At 59.0% G+C, this 19,439-nt stretch overlaps 1 protein-coding gene and 1 long non-coding RNA gene across 4 annotated transcripts; one reads left to right on the top strand and one right to left on the bottom strand.

The window, feature by feature from the left end:
- The first annotated feature begins 1,074 nt into the window (after positions 1–1,074).
- Positions 1,075–5,317, top strand: VCPKMT (valosin containing protein lysine methyltransferase). Of its 3 annotated transcripts, none has more exons than XM_040559484.1 (6): positions 1,075–1,328; positions 1,502–1,612; positions 1,785–1,857; positions 2,798–2,917; positions 4,175–4,279; positions 4,398–4,607. In XM_040559484.1, exons 1-6 carry the CDS (start codon positions 1,114–1,116, stop codon positions 4,590–4,592), a joined length of 819 nt encoding a protein of 272 aa, XP_040415418.1. In that variant the 5' UTR covers positions 1,075–1,113; the 3' UTR covers positions 4,593–4,607. The 3 variants fall into 3 exon arrangements, with proteins under 3 accessions (XP_040415418.1, XP_040415420.1, XP_040415419.1); XM_040559486.1 differs by lacking the exon at positions 4,398–4,607 and adding an exon at positions 4,839–5,317 and having other exon boundaries at positions 1,076–1,328; XM_040559485.1 differs by lacking the exon at positions 4,398–4,607 and adding an exon at positions 4,898–5,317 and having other exon boundaries at positions 1,078–1,328.
- A 5,363-nt stretch (positions 5,318–10,680) lies between these two features.
- On the bottom strand, positions 10,681–18,291 carry LOC121071386. The gene is made up of 3 exons (XR_005820560.1): positions 17,270–18,291; positions 14,938–15,093; positions 10,681–14,449 (listed from the first exon to the last, which is right to left on the bottom strand). It is a non-coding gene; the product is annotated as an uncharacterized LOC121071386 (long non-coding RNA).
- Positions 18,292–19,439: the final 1,148 nt, after the last annotated feature.

Here is a 19,439-nt window from a genome sequence, read left to right as displayed (position 1 = left end):
GGGAGTGAGCATCAGTACAAAATGCTAAGAAAGAGAATAATTAAAGTTTCCAAACATCGGAAGAAAATAACAACAAAAAGCCTTTGCATTTGAAAAAGTTGACTCACAGTCCACTCATATTCAGCTGCTTTTTAAAAACCTTGTAAGTTTAAATGTTGGATGAGGACCTCGAACACCTGGGACTTGCAGCAATGCTGTGGAATTAGGTGGGACTGCGAGCCCACAGTGCTTACAGGCTACAGCCTCTGGTTGCACTGAGTAACTGGTGGCATGGGTTTTGCTTATAAACTAGCTGGGAAGCTGCTGGAAACTGATCATATGCTCCCTATGTTTACACAAACACATGTAAAGTGAACAACTCCAGGAGACGTTCGGCACCTGCAGCTCTCCCAGACATCTGCACAGTGCTGGTTTCCAGACCTCTGTTTTTCTGGAAAACCAGGTAGTCTAGGGTGAAGAAAATGGTGATAGAAACCCATTTTTTCTCCACAGCTGACTTTCCTCCGGCTGGCGTTCAGCATCAGCCCAGCAGAACGGGAGGGCAGGGTGAGGAAGGTGGGACTAGGGCCAGGGAGCTCCTGCAGTGCTCAGGCAGGGGATGAGGGGACTTTCTCCATGGGGTCTCCAAGTGGAGGTTTCTCACCTCTGACTAAACTCTGGCTTTTGTGGAGAGCGTGTACAAGGTTTTAGTGACCAGACAAGGGTGGACTGCTGGTTTTCTTCCCTACAGCAACCATGCCTGTTAGCGTGGCGGCTTTACATTTGCTCCTGTGCTGCCAGCGAACAGCAGACACAGGTGAAAGTGCGTTTTTCTGTCAAGCAAGGGTAGCTCAGAATACGCTTTCCTGTAGCAGTCAACGTACAGGTGAGTTTAAAAAACAGGTTAGCGAGCACTTCAAACGAAACAGCTGCCTGTGGGACTCCCGCTGCTTCAGGGGAGAGCCCGAAGAAGCTCAGCCGGAGCCCGGCGGGCACCGCTCCGCGAGGCGACGGCCCCGACCGCCATTTCCTCAGCCCTCCGCCCCGCCGGGGCCGCCATGGCGGCGGGCGGCGGGGCGGCGCCCCTGAGGCGGCGGTGGCGGGGAGGGGCCGCGCCGCCTCAGAGCCGCGGCCATGGCGGCGGGCTTCGTGAGGGAGCTGGAGCGGCGGGGCGGCCCGGCGCTGCGGCTGGAGCAGCGGGCGGCGGGCGGCGTGGGCTGCGTTGTGTGGGACGCCGCGCTGGTGCTCGCCAAGTTCCTGGAGACCGGCGCCTGCCCCCTCGCCCGCCGAGCCGTTCTCGAGTTGGGCGCCGGCACCGGCGCCGTCGGTATCATGGCGGCCACGCTGGGGTGAGCGGAGTCGCCCCGGGGGCTGCGGGTCCCCGCTGCCCTCCTCTCCTCCTTCGGTGCTGTGGGAAAACCGGCTTTAAATCCTCAAAAAAAAAAAAAGGGGGGGGGGGGGGGGGTGTGCGGGCGGGGGGGTGCGGGAGGGGCGGCCGTGAGGTGACCGGTGTGTGTTGTAGGGCGAACGTGACGGTCACCGACCTTGAGGAGCTCCAGGAGCTGTTGATGGTGAATATAGAGAACAACAAACATCTCGTCACGGGGTCAGTCCGAGCCAAGGTACTGAAATGGTTTGTATGAGCCTTGAATGTTCCTGTTCTGCTTCCCGACATTGCCAAATATGAAAACGCTGCTTCGAAATGGAAGCTAAAATAGCTAACTCTGACTTTACGTGCTTAGTTATAAAGCAGAGTGTGTTGTGTGACGAAAGGCGGTTCTCACCTTTTTCTGCTTCTTTTTTAGGGGTGAAGATGTAACAGAGTTTCAGCCTCCCCCTGATTACATACTCATGGCTGATTGCATTTACTACGAGGAGGTAAATGAGGCCTTTGCAAAACCCGTGTAGAAAGCTTGCCTGGGAAGAGTTGGGGGTTAACGTGAGAAGTGTTCAAATAAATTCTGTGCTTGTGTCTTGGTCCCTGTGTTTTAGAGGGCTGCGTAAAAGGATGATGAAAAGGGTATTCTTAACAGATTTAGAGCCCTTTGAGATGCAGCCAGAGACTTTTTTTTTTGAAATCTTAGTAGTTATTCCCTCTCTCTTTTTTTAACGTTTCAAGTGAAGTGTGAATGAAAACATTTTGACTGATAGCTGTGAACTGTCTTGTGCATTGGTGAATGGAATCTAAATAATAGTGCCATCTCTGCACTGTTTGTGTGTTTGTCACTTCTCTTAGGAAGGGAGAAGACTTCATGCTTCAGCCAAGCAGCTGTTACAGCCTTCCCCCACCTCTTACCCTGTAGCGCTGTAGGTTGTGCGCAGAGAGCTAAGAGCAGTCATAAGAAAAGGGAAATGACCTGAGGAACCCCATGTCCCAGCGCCGTTTCAGTTATCGTACCAGCCCCTTGCACTGGCTCCCTGCACGTTGGTCATGCTTCCATATGTAGGGTTCTGGATCTGAGCCATATTCCAAGAACGCTTAAGAACACGCACTTCTGAAGTGTGTCAAGAAATAGTTATTCTTGCATGCCTCAAGGAAATGCCCACTTCAGCACTGTGGGATGTTCTTGGCTTTGATGCTGGTTAAGTTTCCCTGGTCAGTCTGTGAAAGTCATCTTCTGTGCAATCTCACTTTCTCTTCTGCTTTCCAGCTTGGCCCCATGTTCTTTTTGTCCTAGATAATGTACTAAAAATAACTCCCTGAAAAGCAAAACTGGAAAGTTTTCTCTTGGGTGAAGACTTTCTCTAGTTAGAGGGTATCGTACCAGTAAAATGAACTTGAAATCTAAGTGGGAAATTCTTAACCTCTTTTGGGCAGTCGTTAGAACCGTTACTGAAGACACTGAAAGACCTCACTGGCCCTGATACGTGTGTCTTGTGCTGTTACGAACAGAGGACTATGGGAAAGAATCCTGAAATAGAGAGGAGATACTTTGAGGTAAGTGTTTTTAACGTGGGCTTTTTGGCCACTAGGAAAATAGGCAGCCAGACCTGCATAGGTTGTTGAAAGCCTCTCTGGCTTGTGATACCATCCAGATTTGCAGAAGGGCCCTACACGTTGGGCAATATCTGTCTATATCAGGACAGGCAGGATAATTTATGTAGGAGCAAGAGAATTAGCAGTTAGTTGTTGTCTTCTTTCTGCAGTGATTGTCTTGATGTTAGCAGAAGCTATTGGGAGGATTAAAAAATAATCTGGTGAAAATCTTTTAACATGTTCAATTGAACGCATAGGGAAAACATGGGTAGAGTTTTCCAAAGTAGCTCAGGAAATCAACTCTTTGCTAAATGGTACAGCCGCATTTGCAAACGTTTCTGCCCCCCACTGAGAGAGCATTAATAGGTGATGTGATTAAAAATAGACCAGCTGTATCTGTATCTTCTGAGCAGGTCGAGACACAAAACACCGGTAACGGCCAAATCCTTTCTACGGCTGTGGGGGTGACGGTCAGTGCAGGATTGGACTCTGTACCTGTGAAGTCTGCTGAAAAGCAGCCCTTGTACAGGAGTGCTGGTTTATATGAAATAATAGCACTACAAAAAAAGGAAGGGCAAGAATTCCAAGGTGATTTGTACATGTTAATAAAAGTGCCTCTTTGGTAATTAGCCTTGCCTCGAACTCTTGCAGGGACCTGACTGTGAGGAGGGTTGCTATAATTGAGATCAGTTCTGATGAGGTACTGCTCCCACAATAAATACAATAGGTGTAGGTGTTTCTGGATGGCTTCTGCTTTCCTGTAATTTATTTCCTTCCTTAGCTTGTCAGGGTTCAGCCAAGTTAATCTTCCAAGCAGGTTGCAGGGTTGATGTGTTTTTGTTTTCTTTTCTCTCCAGCTGTGAAGGTTGGCAGACAGAGGCAGGTGCTGTGGTTTGGCGTAGCACTTTGGGGATGGGAGGAAGCAAAACGTTCTGTCGAAAGCTTTAGGGTTTTTTTGTACGTTGCAAGATGTCTGTAGCTTTGAATTGACACTGGGTTAGTCAAAATGAGGGTAAATGCATTGTACCGGGGGGAAAAATGGCTTGCCTGCTTGTAAAGGCCTTCGGTGAAATGGTCTGAGCATGGAGGCTCCAGCCCCTTAAGGATTCCCACCTTCGTGTGGCATAGTGTGGGACCTTTTAAATTGAGTTTGTCTTCACGCGTGCTTAGTTCAAAAGGGCAGTGTCATTTGAATTATTTTGTGTTCTCTAATAACAGCTGCTTCAGATGGACTTCGAGCTGGAAAAAATTCCCCTGGATAAGCACGATGAGGAGTATCGCAGCGCAGACATCCACATTGTGAATATCCACAGGAAACAAGCGGTAGGTTAATTTGGCTGGCACGGTGCGCGTTGCCAGGAGTTAACAAAGCTGCTGTTTACTTGGCACCGTTGGAGCGTTCCGCAGTCGAAGCTGTAAACTGACTGTGAAATACCATTAGGGACCCCGTGGAACTACAAACCAGAACTGCACTGGTACAAAGGAGCTCTTTTGTTCCAAAGCCCAGCGCTCTGCCAGGTGCCAACCTTTGACTTCGGCAGGGCCGTCTTCGAGCCGTGCGCTGACTTTCTCTTCTGTTTCCGCACTGCGTAGCGCGGTAGAATCGCAAAACTGGAGTTTTGAAGCACCAAAGTAATAAAAAACAACGTGCCCACTGCTGCTTTCAGTACCGTGTGCTCTGCTCTACGTCCCTCTTCCCAAAACCAGTCTGTAGAGGTGGTACTTAGCAACCTGTCACTGTTGGTTAGATCATTTTTTGGTTATTGAGCAGACAGATAGGCATGAAGAAAGTACTCTGCATGTGGTGCTGGCATTACACGTGGCTCCAGTATTGAAACAAAAATGGTCCGTCTAAAATAGTGTACCTTTTGGGGTTTTTTAGATATCTTCACAGAATCTTCTGTTGTGAGATCTTTGACCACGTTGCCTGTCCTCTGGCAGCTGGCTGGAGCTCTGGGGAAGACGGAGAGAGCGTAAAACAGCACCACAAAGGGACTGCCTCCAGCGTGGTTGGTGACACACCTACAGGACGCTTCTAGCTGGTGGACTTGGCACGAGGCACAGGGAGGAGCGGGCTCCTTCGACCAGATGCCCTGATAGCACCTTTCTGAGAGCACACACTGATCTCTCGCTGCCTGCAGGAGAAGAGGAAGGCCAAAATGGAACCAGAGCTTAACCCAGAGCAGTGCTGGCTGCGTGTCCTGGTTACCTCCGAGCCAAGCGCTCATGAAGCGCACCCAAGGGCTCTCTGCAGAAGTCTCTGTGCCATAACGCAGCACCACCCGCTCCCTCCGAGGAGAAACCCCCGTGAGCGGGCTCAAACAGGCCCAGAGAGCCGGTCAATAAAACTTTTCCACTCAAGTTGGGCATTGACTGGTGGTTTTCTTCCAGCCTGTGGTTTCTGTGTCTCTTCCTGCATTGCAGAGGTCCCGGGAATCGCGTTGCAGGAGCAGGGCGTCCTGGCGGTGGGTACGGCGCTGAGAGGGTGCGCAGACGGTCCCTGTGCCTGTGCGAAATTGTTCTTTCTTTTAACTCCATCTGCGCTCTTCTATTATAAGGATGTGCAGCGTTAAGTTTTGACACCTTGAAACTATTCCGGTGAGCAGGTTCGTTGTTGCAGTCGGTGTTCCTTACCGAGCTGCCCCTTGCTGCTGCGCGCTGAGCGCTTTGAAATTTAATTTCAAAGGAAATTGGGCTGCTGCTCCGTACGTGGAGGCGTCCGAGGCTGGCTGCGCCATCCCCCAGCACGCCACGAAAGTAGGTCTGTTGCAGCAGTGATGCTGCCTGGCGTGGATTATAACAGCCTGTTCTTCCCTCAGCCTCTCCTGCCTCACGCTACGTGCAGCACAAGTGGTTCCTCCTTCAGAAATGTGAATGTTTAAGCGTAGAGGTGCTGATTCAGCGGTTCGTGCGGAGGGAGCCCTGTTGGGAGGCACCTGGGTGCTGACTGAACCCCTCCTCCTGCACCCGGCCTCGCTTTATATCCGCCGAGAGCGTTCCCAGTAAGCCTCGCACTTCATAAAACGCTGCCCCGGCTTGCAAAGCCCGGCGCAGATGATGAGTGAACGCGCAGCGAAGCGAGGATGTAATTTGTCGTAACCGCACGCATTATTTGTTAACTCGCTATGAAAAGAGCTCCTTAATTAAAAGGTGGCCTGCAGGAAGATATTTACTGGCGTGTTTGTGCCAGCCTGATGGTGCTTGTGGAAACCCTTACCCGAGAATAATCCAGGGTACCACGGGGGCTGCAGGAGGTGCTCCCTGCTAGGGCCGGCGGTGCAGGGGTGCAGCAGCATTTCCCAGGGGCCCGGTGCTGGCAGAGCAGCTGGGTTTTATCTACGGGGCTGTGCGCGCTCAGCACTTCCTTTTATCTCTTTCTGAAGAAAAAAGGAAGTCGTGCTTTTCTCCTCCTCGCCTGCGCCTCCGGGCCCTCGGCTTGGGGTGTGCAAAGCTCGAGCGGTGGCGGTGCCCGAGCTGGGGCTGGTGTGGGGTGAGGGGGGGCCCTTGGGGGCACACGGGTCCCCTCGCACCCCCTGCCACCCCTTTGTCTTGGTCGTACCTGCTGTGAGGGGGATGTGAAACCCAACTGCTCCTGCCCCTGCTGCTGCCCCAGCTCTGTGCAGAGGAAATGGCTGCCGAGCAGGGCAGCGCGCAGGAGGAGGCCACGAGAGCGGTGGTTGCCTCTGTGCCTCTTGTTCTGCACGGCCGTGAGGTGAAACAGCTGCTTTTGGGGAAAAAAGGGGGATTTTGGAAAGGGGGTCAGCATCCTCCTCCTGGCTGCCTTACAGCAGCCTTCCAGTAAGGAGGTCATCCAGTAAGGCCTGCAGGTGAGCTAGGGAGGGAGTAACATGGATGTGGGAACGCTGTGTGGCCGTGGATGTGCCCCTGACCCGTTCTCTGCATTGTCTTGCCAAAATTTGATTTACACCCTAGCAGGAGAGCAGCAAATATTGCTGCCTGCTCAGCTCCAGCCCCAGAAACTGCCAATGGTCACCCATTGCGATACTAGGCGATACAATTAATTGATTTTCTGAGGCACAGAAACCTGCAAGACCCCCAGGACAGAGGTTGGCTGTGCTGGTGTCCGGACCCAGCTGTCTGCGGGTGATTCCCCGGGGCTGCTGCAGAGCGGGGCCGGGACCAGCACCCAACCAGCAGCTTCTTGTGGGGAGCTCGTCCTGCGCGGCCGTGCGAGCTCCGCCTGTGGCACGTGAGCCCAGCCAAATGGATTTGCCTCATAGAAGCTGATACTTCTCACCTGCAGCATTAAGAGGCAGTGCTAGAAAGGCTTTTTATGACGGAGGGTCTGCTCCCGCTTCTGCTGACTGCAGCGGGGACCTGCTCCTCCGCCCGTGGCTCGATGAAACGCCTGCCAGCGTTTCGTTTACACGCAGCACATGCACCGAGCCCACGGCTGCTCGCAGGCCTTGTGACACTTCCTGTGCTGCACGGGGTTACTGAGCACGGCTGCCGTGCCGTTTGCAGAAACTATTTAAGTCGCTCACTCGGAGATAGAAAGTCGCGTCCGCGGGCTCCTGTTCCCATCCGCGCTCGCTTTCTGTGCCGTCAGCCCCAGGAGCTCGTGGCTGCACTGAGCTGAAGGTGCCAGAGCAGGAGCGCGGCCTTCCCGGCGTCCTTCCACCCCCGGAGCGGGGAAGCCGTCAGACCTCAAGCTCGTGGTCTGGCATTTATCTCCTTCCAGGTGCCGAAAACTATTAAATAAAGTTAATTTTCCCCCCATGAACAGACTGAGCCCTTGCCACAAGGAGGACAGCGAGGGCCCCGGCCAGCTGCGGCCGTGCCAGTGGGCGAGCGCCGGCCGTGGTTTATCGGAGGGGAGTGCCGGAGCTCGGCAGCCGCCAGCCTTGACCCAGAGCCCCGCAGCCAGCTCCTGCCCTCGTGCTGCTGGAGGCCTGTGTTGGCCTCCAGGCCTCGTCCTCCTCCCCTTCATCGTCCCATCGAAGGGGACGGACGGTGCTGGTGGGCACAGAGAGCGGCGGCTGCAATCCTGGAAAATGTATTTGTGACCTCTGGAGATGTTTCTGGAGGCTGCTTCCCGCTGCCCCTCGGGATGAGGGCTGAGCCCACCCCAGGGCTTGCTGTGGGAAGTTTCGCCCATGTCCTGAGGCTGCGTGGCCTCCTGCAGGACACCGAATCGCTCCTGTGATTAGCGTGTTGATTATTTCTGCCCTCCGGAGCTGCCACGTGGGATGTGGGGGCATCTGAGGGCTTCTCGGAGGTGGTGTTGATGCAGGGTTCCTGCTTCGGCTTGATTATTTTTGATTATTTTTTATTCCTCTTTCACTTCTGGCCTGGTTTGTACACTTTTTTTTTTTTTTTTCTTAAAAAAGAGGCTATATAAGGGAGGAAGCCACCGTGGGAGGAAGGGAGGTGGGGACATGGGGAAGCAGCCGGGCTGGAGGTGGCTCTCGCTGCGTGGGGACCCAGTCCTGGTTCCGTGCCTGGTCCTGGTGGGACAGGGCACACAGCACAGCATAGGTCTCATCCCCGTCCTGCCTGTCCCTCGCTTCTCCCCATGCCCAGCCACAGGGGAAGCGCCTCAGGGCCCCATCCTGCTGTGTCCCCATCCCGCTGCTGGCGGCGTCCCCGTCCCTGCTGAGCCCGCGCTTCCCATTGTGCCCCAAGCCCTGACTCATCGCTCTCGCGGCCGGCTGACGGCGCGGGGCCGAGCTCATCTGCTGCGAGCCCGCGGGGACGTGAGCGCAAACACTGGTGCGGCACCATCCGGGGCTCCCCAGCTCATGGGGTGCTTTCTGTTCCCCTCCTGCAGCAGCAGGGATCGGCCGCCTCGCCCTTCGCTCCCGTCGGCTCCCGCTGCGCTTCGGCTGAGCCCTGGCCTGCGGCTGGATGGTGTCTCACGTGCCAGGGGATGCTCGGATGCTCTCCCAAGAAACAGCCCGGCACGCCGCCTGTGGCTCGGCCTCTGCTCCCCAAACCAGGGTGAGGAGCAGGGTGCGAGCTCAGCTGGGAGAAGCAGCGCATCCCCAAACGCCCGGGGCACCCCTTGCCTCCGTCCCCTTCGCTGCGCCCCAAACCCCACCCCGTGGTGACATCCACAGCAGGGAGCACGGCTAGGCTGTCCCCGGCTGCTGCTTCCCCTTGCAGTATGCAGGTGCTAGATCCGGCACGGCCGGTTTGGGGAAGTGCATCGCTTCTGGGGGGGAGAGCATCTTCTTCTGGAGGGCGCAGCAGTTTTAGGCGGGGGACATCACTTTTTTGGGGAGGAAGCGCATCATTTCTTGGGAGAGCGCATCGCTTTCCTCTTGCAGATTGCATCATTCTTGGAGGCAGCGCGCCATGTTCAGGGGATTTGGGGGGTCAGGGGTTGCTTTTCTGCCTCGGCTCGCAGCCCTTGCCACCACGCACAGGCCCAGGGTCCCTCCGAGGGCCACAGCACCGGCAGCACCAGCGGGGGCGCGGGGCCCCGCCGCGCTGAGTCACCCCGGCAGCGCAGGCGCTTCCTGCCGCAGGAGCCTCTTCGGGCGCCTTCCGGCTGCAGGCAAGAAAAACCACGGTGGCAGCAGCTTCCCAACGGGGTTTGGGTTTTCCCTCCTTGATTTTGCCCGGACTCTCTGGGGTCGGTGCACGCTGCCGGCACCCGCAGCCTTCCACGCTGCTCCCCACCGCGGTTTTGTACCTCCCGCCCCGTTTCTTCGGCCGGCTGAATTTAGGCACCGAATTTCCTTTCGGGTTGAGTGCAAGGAGTTAAGCAGCTACACGCTCTTGTGGATTTGGGCCAGATATTTAAAGATCTCGGCAGGGAGAGGGGAGGTGTGATGTTCCCAAACACCTCGGGGCTCCTGCTCCAAGCGCCGTCCCCGCTCCCATCAGCGGGCAGTGGGGGAGAGGCAGAGAGCGCCTTGCTCGCATCTTCGGCGGTGTCAGTGGAATAATTTGGGACTGCAGGAGCCGTGGAAAAATGTTGGCTGTGCAAAATTCCCCGGCAAGGCAAAAGTCAAAACTGAAAGGTGTGGGATGCAGCGTGGGCAGGGGATGGGGATGGAGAGGAGCCGTGTGGCCAGGGTCACACGAGAGCTGCCACAGGGTGCTGGGGACAGGCTGCACCAGGGTGACACAGAGCAATTTGTCAGACACGTCCTTAACAGCATCCCTGGAGAGGGGTTTAAATAGCGACGAGGTGCCTGGCAGGGAGGGTTATCCAGGCTAGCGGGACACCCTCGCTGTGCTGGGGACACTGCTGCAGCCTTGCAACCGATGCCCCCGGGCTCCTCGCCCTTTCCACCACATCCCCTCAGCGCAGCCCCTACAGGCGCTCTCCTGGAGCCCAGCAGCATGGGAGCGAGCCGAAAAAATAAGTCAGCAGGGGCTGAGTAATACTAAAAGCTGAGCTAAATGGCAGAGCTCAGCCAGTCCCCACCAGCAGGCATCCCTTCCCGCTGAACCGGGGATCTGCGGGGCACGGGGAGCCTTTGGAGAGCGTCCAGCCGCGGGGCCGGGCAGCCGCAGGCTTCCTGGGGGCAGGGGAAGCGACACCCACAGACAACACCCACAAATTGCCCCTTCCAGCCGCTGCTCTGTGCACCCTGGGCACAGCGCCAGCCCCGTGCCGCCCGCATCCTGCTTCGCCCCTTGGTCCACTTGGCGAGGTCGGAGGCTAAACATTAGCTCCGGTCCTGGAGCAGCCGCCGACTGCGGCCGGGTGGCCCTGAGCCCGGACCAACCTTCGCCCCCCTGCGCTCCCACCTCCTCTTCTCCTTTTTCTGCTCCATTTAACCCTCATTTTTGCTCAGCCCATTCCACCGTTCCTGCATTCCCCCCGCCATTTCTCCATACACCCCTCATCCTTTCCACCCCGCAGACTTCCTCCATCCCCCAAATAGCTGATTTTGTGCCCCGAACTCGCAGCTCCACCTCGCCCGCCTGCGGACACCGGCACCACCGCAGCTCCTTTGGCTTCGCCCCGCTCCCGGCGGGGTCTGTCGAGGCCGTATCATCGCCGTGGTGCCTCCAGCTGGAGCTACTGCTGCTGCTGCTTAACGGGATTTTTATTTATTTTTTTGCAAATCAGGTCGTGGGAAAAGCCGGCAGCGGCCTCGGGAGCACAGCGAAGAGGATGCCCTGCCTGCCCTGCCTGCCTCCGCTGCCAGTGGTCCGCAGCCCTGCAGGGACGGGGCCTTGAGGCCCTAAATCAGAGCGAGGAGGATTTGATGGACGCTGTTTTAGAAGTGCCAGGGCCTCTGAGCCTCGTGCCATGCCCTACCAAAAAACAGAGAGGAGTGGGGACCGTCTGTCAGGGCATCACCCCAAAGGGGCCACAGCCAAGGCTCCCAGATCCCCTCCCCGCATCAGAGGTCGCTTTATTCAACAAAAGCACCAAGTAGTGGGGATCGCTCCTCTGCGGGGTCCTTGCGGGGGTCCCACCTGCCCCGGGCTTTCACCCTGGGTCTCACCACCCCTGGGGCTCCCCATGCAGCCACCCGTGCATCGCTGCCCCCGTGCGCTGCTGCCCCTCGCCACCCCGTTGGATTTCCCACCTGGCAGCCCCGGGATCGGTGCGTGGGTAATTGGCTTTGGCCGCTGCGCCAGCAGGGCTGCAGATTAGGGTGCCGGAGAGGAATTATTGGTGGGGGCGGGAGCTGCCCGCAGGGCTCGTCATCTTGCAGGGTTGCTAGTGGGGGCTAGTTCGGGGTTTTCAGGCTGTTTTTGGTGTAATCGCAGCATCGAGGCCGCCCCGTGTGCCGGGACTGGGTGGGGAGGGGGCTGCTGCAGTTTTCGGCGCGGGGCAGGGACCGTCGCCCCCATCCCATTGCGGGGAGGGGGCCGGGGGGGGCCGCCCTGCACGCGGCCGCCCGGCGTTAACGGCGGCTCTTTCGTTTCCTCTTGAGCAAGGCGCGGGGCGGCTGCGTGCCGGATGAGATAAAGGCACCCGGGGAACGCGAACGCCCCGAGCCTTGGCACGGCGGGGGCAGCGTGGGACCCTTCGGGGTGGGGAGGGCACCTGCAGCCTGCCCTAAAATTAAGCATTATCCACACAAATTTGGCTCATCTTGGTGGTGATGGGGGGATCCCATGGTGGTAAAGGGAAGGCAAAGCAGTAGTGCCTGTGCAAACCCCCAAATACGGGCCAGGGGCCTGGGGGGGGCCGGGAGCCGCTTGGGACGGGCGGGCAAGTTGGAGCAGCCCGGGAACAGGTAATTCCTGCCGCACCCGGCCGCGGGGATTACGGGCGTAGCCGCCGGGGCGTGCAGGCAGCGCGAGCGGCAGGACGGGTGCAGCCCCTGCTTTAGCTGCAGCGAAAGGAGGACGAGGCACCGAGAGGGGCAGAGGGAAGCGGGGGTGCCCTTCGAGGTGCTTCGCCCCACGGGCATGCAGGGTTTGTGCCCCCCCCATCCCCAAAAACGCTTTGGGAATAGTCAGCCCCGGCCGCCCCAAGCACAAAATCCCCGCGGGGTTTTGCTCCCAGCAGGTCCCCAGCCACCTGCACCGCCTCCACTTCTTCCCAGTGCCACGAAATTCCCTTTTTGGGGCAGGTTTGCAGCCAAGGAAGGGCTGTGGCACGGCGATGCCCGCCGGGAAACCTCGCTGAGAGCGGGCTGCCCGGCGGCCTGCGTGCCTCCCCGCCTCGCCGGGCTGATTCACCCGCGGCAGCCGCCCGCGCCGGGCCTGCCGCCCGCCTGGCACAGCCCCGGCCCCCCGGGTTTCGGTGCGTGGGAACGCCGTGCCAGCCCCGCGGGAGGCCTGCCGTCCCCGCTGCCGAGGCGGGCGGCGCGCACCCCGCGCCAGTTAATGCGTTCCCTTTCTGCTAATTGGGAGGGGAAGTGAGGAATGCCCTTAATTGGAGGGTAACGCGGCCATGCGGAACGGGCCGGCTGATTTACCGGCCTAGGCGCAGCTTCCCAGCTCTCGCCCTCACCGCGGCACCCCGGGGCCGTGCAGCGGTGGCTCACCCAGCCACAGAGCTCCCAGGGCCTCCTCCTCCACCGGGGCTTCCTCCTGCTCGACCCCCGGGCCAAAATGCCACCGAGGGGACGCATCCCATCCCGGCGAATGGCCCTTCCCCAGCCGTCCGGAGAGAACATCGAGGCACAAAGAACATCAAGGCACTTTTATACCACATTTGCTGTGGTATAAAAGGCGCTGGGAGGTCGCTTAGGCAGTGCCGGGCAGCATCACATGCAGTCGGAGCTGCAAAAGTCATTTTTTTTTTCCAGCTCTGGCAGCCTCCGCGCTCAGGTCGCTGGCCCGGCTCCAGGGCGTGCAAGCAGGCACCGCTCCTAGAGCCCCTGCAGCCCCTCGGAGCTGGGCTGCAGCTGGCAGTGCCACGGTTCGGAGCGGGAGATGATGGATTCGTCTCGTTTTTAGCCAAATTGCCCACCGGGTTTCCTCGTGGGAAGGCGTTGCTCCAAGCACCGCTGTGGGGACGGCTCCATCCTGCACCACAGGACGGAGAAACCCAGGAAAAGCCTCGTCCTGGGGTGGTGCCGTGCCCCCCACAGCCGGGCGGAGGTGAGAACCCCGCTTTCTGGCCCTAAGCACCAAAACCGGTGGATTAATTAAAGAATCAAAGAATCCCCCTTACGAAGCAAACATCCCCAGCACAAATCATCCGGTTTCAGGCAGCACAGCACGTGCCGGTGCTTTTAGGCCATTTCCTTGTTCCCAGTCTCCTGTGGGGGTGTCCACGGGGAGCTTCGCTCCAGCCTCAGCTCTCGATTCGGGGGAAAAGCCGAAATTTCCCAGGGAATTTTGACACCGAGCCGGGAGCCTGGGCTCAGCGGCGTGGCCGAGGATGCTGCCAGCCTGGGAGCTGCCACTTTGTGGGGGCGAAGACCCCCCAGCAGCCATCGGCTGCGATACCTGGGATCAGGAAGGGGCTGCACAGCCCCCTGCACCCCACCGCCCGTGGCTGAATTCAGACGGTTTCTCCTGTTCCACTTCCCAGCTCAAAACGTCCCGGGAGGCCCGGCCGGGCCGTCTGGTTGCACGGGGGAAAAACAACCCGTGTGACTATGAAAATCATATTGAAAAGAGCTGAGCCTTAATTAGGTCACATCCTTCAAAAGCAACTTGTGAGCTGGCTATGCAAATTGCCGGCTGCCTTCGCGCGCCTGCACCGGGCCCGCGCCGTCCCCACCAGCAGCGCAGCCTTGGGCAGGCCGGGGCTGCCTGAAACCCGCCGCGATGTCCGTGCCTCGGGAGCCACTTTTTGGCTAAATATATCCCCACCGCTCGCCCCGGTGCCGGGGACGCGGCCGAGCCGCTCACCGCAGGCGCCGCCGGCCTCGCTCGCTTTCGTTTTGCCTCGCTCTTGGAGGCGGGGGCCGGGGGCGTGCGTGGCCCCGTGGGGCTGGGGAGCGGGGCCCCGTCCTGCAAAGGTCCCCGAGCAGCCGCAGCTGGAGAAGGAGGAAAACTCCCAATTTACAGCTCCGCGCGCCGAGCTTCTGTCTGGAAAATGTGACGGCGCTTAATGAGAAAAGCACGGCCCTGTGATTTCCCTTCGAAGCGAGCCAGCTGAGGAAAAAAAAAAAAAAATCAGGAAAAGTTGGTGTCCCCGCCGCTTCGCTCCGAGGCAAACCCCACGTGCGGGTGTGCCCTGGGTGTGATGTGGGGCGCAGGGGTGCTGTTGCCACCCCCCCCCCCCCCCCCCCGTCCTGCTCCTGCCACGCTGTCCCTTAGGGGGACAAAAAGCCGAAATGCCGAAGGATGGATTGCCTGGAGTGCCCCCCGGGACCACACGTCCGCCGCTGTCCCCACCAGAGCTTTCCCAAGGAGGAAAACCGGCGGCGGCGGCGTGCCGGGTGCGGGCCGTGGGTCAATATTGGCTTTCTGGTTAACGAGTAACGGGGCCATCACGCGGCTGGGCTTCGCCGCGGAGGGAGCACAGCCACGGGTGTAACGCTCTGGTTTGGCAGGGCCGAGATTTGAACCCAGCTGGCTCCGTGCCAGGGCTGGCACGAGAGGCATGGGGGTAGGGGGATGATTTTTCTAGGGGAAAACACCTATTTTTATTCCGTGTGCTGTCCTGGAGACTGTACCCATGGCACGGGACGCGTCCGGGTGCAAAACCCCCGGGACATGCTGCTGCCCTCCCCGCGGGACCTGCCACCGTGTCCGGATCTGGTTGGTATTTTCAGCCCACGGGTGTCCCATGCACTCTATTGCCAAAAAAAATAAAAATAAAAAAAATCGCACAGCAGTAGCAGGAGCCACGTTGGTGCCTTTTCCTTACTTGTGGTGCTGGCGGCAGGGTGGGAGCACACACAGAAACCAGGGGATGCCACGGGTGGGACCGGGGCGCAAAAAAGCTCCGGGGTCCGGGAGAAAGAAGGAGCCATCCTGCTGCATCCCCCGCTGCTCTCCTGGTTTCTGCGGTCACCCAGGGGAGCCGGGTTTTGGTCAGGGGCCTCCGATGCTTTTTGGGCTCTGGCAGCTTGGCAGCAGCAATTGGACACGTCGCAGCCGTGCGGGACACGAGGGATGGGGGTCACACAACCAGATTTATCTCGGGCTTAGCTCTGCATTTAAAGCCTTTGTGCACCCGACACTGAGCCTGACCACGGCCCCACGCACGCGGGGCAGCCAAGTTCCACGCGTTCGCTGCTGGCTGCGGCACAGCAATGTCACCGCGCTCCCTTCCGAGCGCCCCGAGCTGACGAAGCAGCCGGTGCTGCGGGGACGGGCGCTTTGGGTGCAGGACCAGAGGCACAGAGGTGCTCGAGGGGCTCGCAGCGCCGCTCTGGGCCGCCCAGCCCGGCAGCCAGGCACTGCCGTGGGCCTCCCGTCTCAGACAACGTTTCTCAGGGCGGTGGCGAGCGGGCTGCGGCGCTCAGAAAAAGCCTACGGAGGGGTTTTGTGCCTGCAAAACACCTCCTTGGCTTCGCTTCCAGCACCCGCGGGGCTTCTGCCAGGGCGGCGATGCCAGCGCGGCTGCAGTCTGGATTTCCTCGCATGCTTGGGAGGCAGCTCCATGTCTGGCACTAATTGCTTTCTTAATGACTGTCGTCGCCCTCCGCACCCTCCCTCGGTATCTTGCAGGGCGCTCTGAATGACACGCTTGCCGGCGACACCGGCTCGGTCGGGGTTTCTCGGCCCTGCTTCTTTATTAGCCGGCGTTGCCTTCCAGGCCGACCGGGTTGAATATTTTTGTTCCAGTTGGCAAAGGTTTTATTGAGCGTGGCGAGCAGGAAGCGCTGCCACGCATCAGCAGCACAGGCAGGGGCTGAGGTCGGGCGCTTGGCTCTTCTTCGGGACGGAGCAAGCCCTCGCCCATGAGCGAGCACGGCCACTGCCACTTCCCCAAACCAAAGGGAGCTGATGAAACAACAACTTGGGCATCGCCTTTCCTCTGCGCTGCTCCCGAAAGCCTCACTACTGGCATTTAACTTACTCCAGACACACACTGTACATGCACACGCATTCTTTGGCCATGCGATCAGACCGGAAAAGATTGAATTCAGCCCAGGAGCCGGAGCGGGGAAAGAGTCCACGGAGAAGCTCTGCATTAATCAACGCGAGCTCTGCAGCCTCCAGAAAAGCTGCAGTCGACACTTTTTTTTTTTTTTTTTTTTGGAGAAGTGGTGCTAAAAGAGGAACCGCCGAGGGACGCGTGGTTGGAAAGGCCTAGCTGGAGAAGGGGGCGGGGGGGGGACAGCAATTTTATTTTAGCGAAGCCTTCCTGCAGCCTCCCCGCAGGAGGATTTTGTGCACACCAACCCCGCGGCGATGGGCTCCGAGCGTCCCCGCGCCAAAACGCAGGACCCGGGGCTGCTCAGGACCCGGGTGCTCGGCACTGGTGGGACTGGGATGGATGCGCTCAGCCCCCCGACCGTGCCGGGTTTTTTTTTGCTGAAGCGGCTTCGCCTCCAAAGGGTGCCGCAGCGGGGTGGTCGGGCACGCTGGGCGCTCAGTGCTGCACCGGCACTTGATTTCAACTCCGTTCCCAAAAGGGGGAAGAGACTTGGGGAACAACTCCGCCATACCCTGAGAATTGGGAGAGGGTGGAAACCCGTCAGCCCCTCTGAGAACAGGGAGGGAAGGAAGGAGCCCCCGGGCACCGCTCTGCCTCCCTGCCTCCCGCTGGGGAGCCTCCCTCACCCCCTGGGCTCCGCTCCCTGGTCCCTGCCCGCCCAGCACCACCCCAGCCGTGACGCTTTCGTCCTTTCCGCGTTTCCTCCTACACCCGGAGGCAAAAGAAAAGCGAAGCGGGGTGGTGGGGCCTGTGGGGCCGCCTCCCCTCGCCCGGATCCGCGACCTGGCAAGGGCGCAGGCAGCGGGGAGTTGAGCCATCGCTGCCTCCCAGGAGGGCGCAGCAGGATGTGCCTCATTACTCACCTCGCCCTCCCTATCTGTCATCTGCGAGTGCCCCAGCCTGAACTGCAGGTTTCGGAGCCGCCTGGCGCGGACCCACACAGCCGTCCCGAAGCCTCAGTTTTGGCAAGAAGGGGATGCGGGGGAGCCGGGAGATGTTAAAGGCTTCCACGGATGCAACGCCGGCACCGGCACCTTCTTTTTAGCCGTAGTCGCCGGGGGATGCTCGCTTTCCCTGAGCCCCCTCCCCAGACCCGGGGAGCCAGCAGCAAAATACTCCAGGCCTCTGCGTTAAGCAGCACCCGGCTCATTAGCAAGCCAAAAGAGGAATAAACTGCAGGAGCTGTCAGTTCAAAAAAAAAAAAAAACCCTCAAATGCTAGGAAGCTGCAGGTTGTCGGAGGGCCTGGAAGAAGCCCGGCTGCTGAATAATGCATGGGGCTGGCAGAAGTTGGCAAACGCCGGGCGGAACGAGTTAATCCGCGGGGCTGGTGCCAGCGCCCCGGGAGGAACCAGTTTGGCTACTGGGAGCGCTTCCCGAGTGTGGGACGAGGGGACGGGGAGCGGGGCGGCCCCACAACACATCGGGAAGCACGAGGCAAAGTAGTCAGAGCATGGGAGCAGCGGCTTTCGGGCCGTGCCCTGGAGATCTGGGGTGGGGAGAGCCGCGCACGCCTCCAGACAAGCTGGGAAAGCTGCAGGGAGGCTGTCATCCAGGAAATCGGGAGTAAGGGCCACGACGGACAGAAAAGCTGGGAAGCTTTGCTTCTCTGAGGGTGCAGCTTCGCACCAGGTTGAGAGAAAGAAGCCGTGTGCTCAGGATGCTCAGGGGCAAGGGCTGGAGGGCCCAGCCTTCGCTGCAGAGCCCGAGGCTGCGGAACGGAGGTGCTTGATGGCAGCGGCTCTCGTGTTGGCCCGGGCTGTATTCGGCCACTCTTCCAGCCAGCAGGTGCTCAGGAAGACTTTCCCAAAGCTCTGTACCGGGCAGCAAGGAGAAACCAAGCACGGCGGCGGTGTCTGCCCGGCCTCTGCCCCTCGCCCCCCCTCCAGACCTTTTATTTTCGGTGCCGCAGCCAGGACAGCTCTTCAGAGTGAAAACCCAGCTAAGGACATGAGGGTGCGAGGTGACCAGCTGAACGCAATGTAATCTGAACCTTAATCAACCAGGCCTGCTTCGGAGGGGAAGGCAGAGCCAAGCCGTGGCTTTGTTTGCGGGTTTAGGAAGAGCTCCCCGGCGAGAGCACGCGGCGCTGGACAGGCGCTGGGTTCGGTCCCAGTTAGGGCAGCAGATTGAAAGCCGCAAGTACGTGATAGGAAAAGCTTCCAGGAGAGCTGGGCCAGCTCCAAACTAATCCAGCCCCTGTGGGGAAAGGGCGTTCTGGCAGATGTTAAGCTAATGGGATAACTGCGAGCGCAGCCCAGCCCGCTGCGAGGCGGCAGCTGAAAGTTAACAGCCACCCGGCGAGCGCCTGCTCGCCATCATCCCCCTGCCCTCAGCAGGCAAAATGTAGGAAAGGGGAAAACGTGGAAAGCTCCTTGGGGCAAAAATGGCAGATACGAACGGCACGAGGAGGGAGCAGGCCCACGGCCCGGGCTGGCAAAGCCACACCTCAGCTCTTTCTCCGCAGCTGGCTCTCAGCAGCGGCGAGGGGCAGCGGGGGCACAAGCGGCCCCTGGCTGAGCCTGGACTTGGTGGTGGCACCCCCAGGGGGTGAGGACCCCCCCCCCCCCCATCCGAACACTCCTAAGGAAAAAAAAAAAAAAAAGTTTCAAACCTCACCAATTTCCTTCTCTTCCAAAAGAGACACCCATTGAACCCTACTTAAGTTTCTGTTTTATTTTCCTAGCACCGTCCCACGAGCTGCAGCGCACCAGGCAGCGAGGGAAGGGGAAACCTCCCTCTCGAGGAGGAGCAGAGGGCTGAGACTCGAACCTCGGCCAGGCTGTGCGGCTGGAGCACTCGGCAGCTGACTCACACCTCTGCTTTCCTTTCAGCCTTTTTTTCTTGCAGGAGGGCAGAGGTACCTGCTCTTGGGCAAGCGCGGTCGCTTCCTGGGCAGCGCGGGGCACGTCCCGCCTGCGCTGAGCCGCCCCTCGCGCCGGGCAGAGAGCAAACCCTCCCTGCCAGTGCCACGGGGCTCTGACTCAGCCATTTCCCCTTCAAAACCGAAGGCAGGGCTAAAATTACGCCGCTC

The sequence above is a fragment of the Cygnus olor genome, chromosome 5 (assembly GCF_009769625.2).
Source record: "Cygnus olor isolate bCygOlo1 chromosome 5, bCygOlo1.pri.v2, whole genome shotgun sequence".
NCBI classification, from domain to species: Eukaryota; Metazoa; Chordata; class Aves; order Anseriformes; family Anatidae; genus Cygnus; species Cygnus olor.
This window is presented reverse-complemented; position numbering and strand designations above follow the sequence as displayed.

Bases quoted from the DNA above. Each gene is read 5' to 3' on its own strand.
- VCPKMT (XM_040559484.1), top strand. From the start codon at position 1,114: ATGGCGGCGGGCTTCGTGAGGGAGCTGGAGCGGCGGGGCGGCCCGGCG. The intron at 1,613-1,784 runs GTTTGTATGAGC...CTTCTTTTTTAG, and splicing joins CGAGCCAAGGTACTGAAATG to GGGTGAAGATGTAACAGAGT. The intron at 4,280-4,397 runs GTAGGTTAATTT...AAATACCATTAG, and splicing joins ATATCCACAGGAAACAAGCG to GGACCCCGTGGAACTACAAA.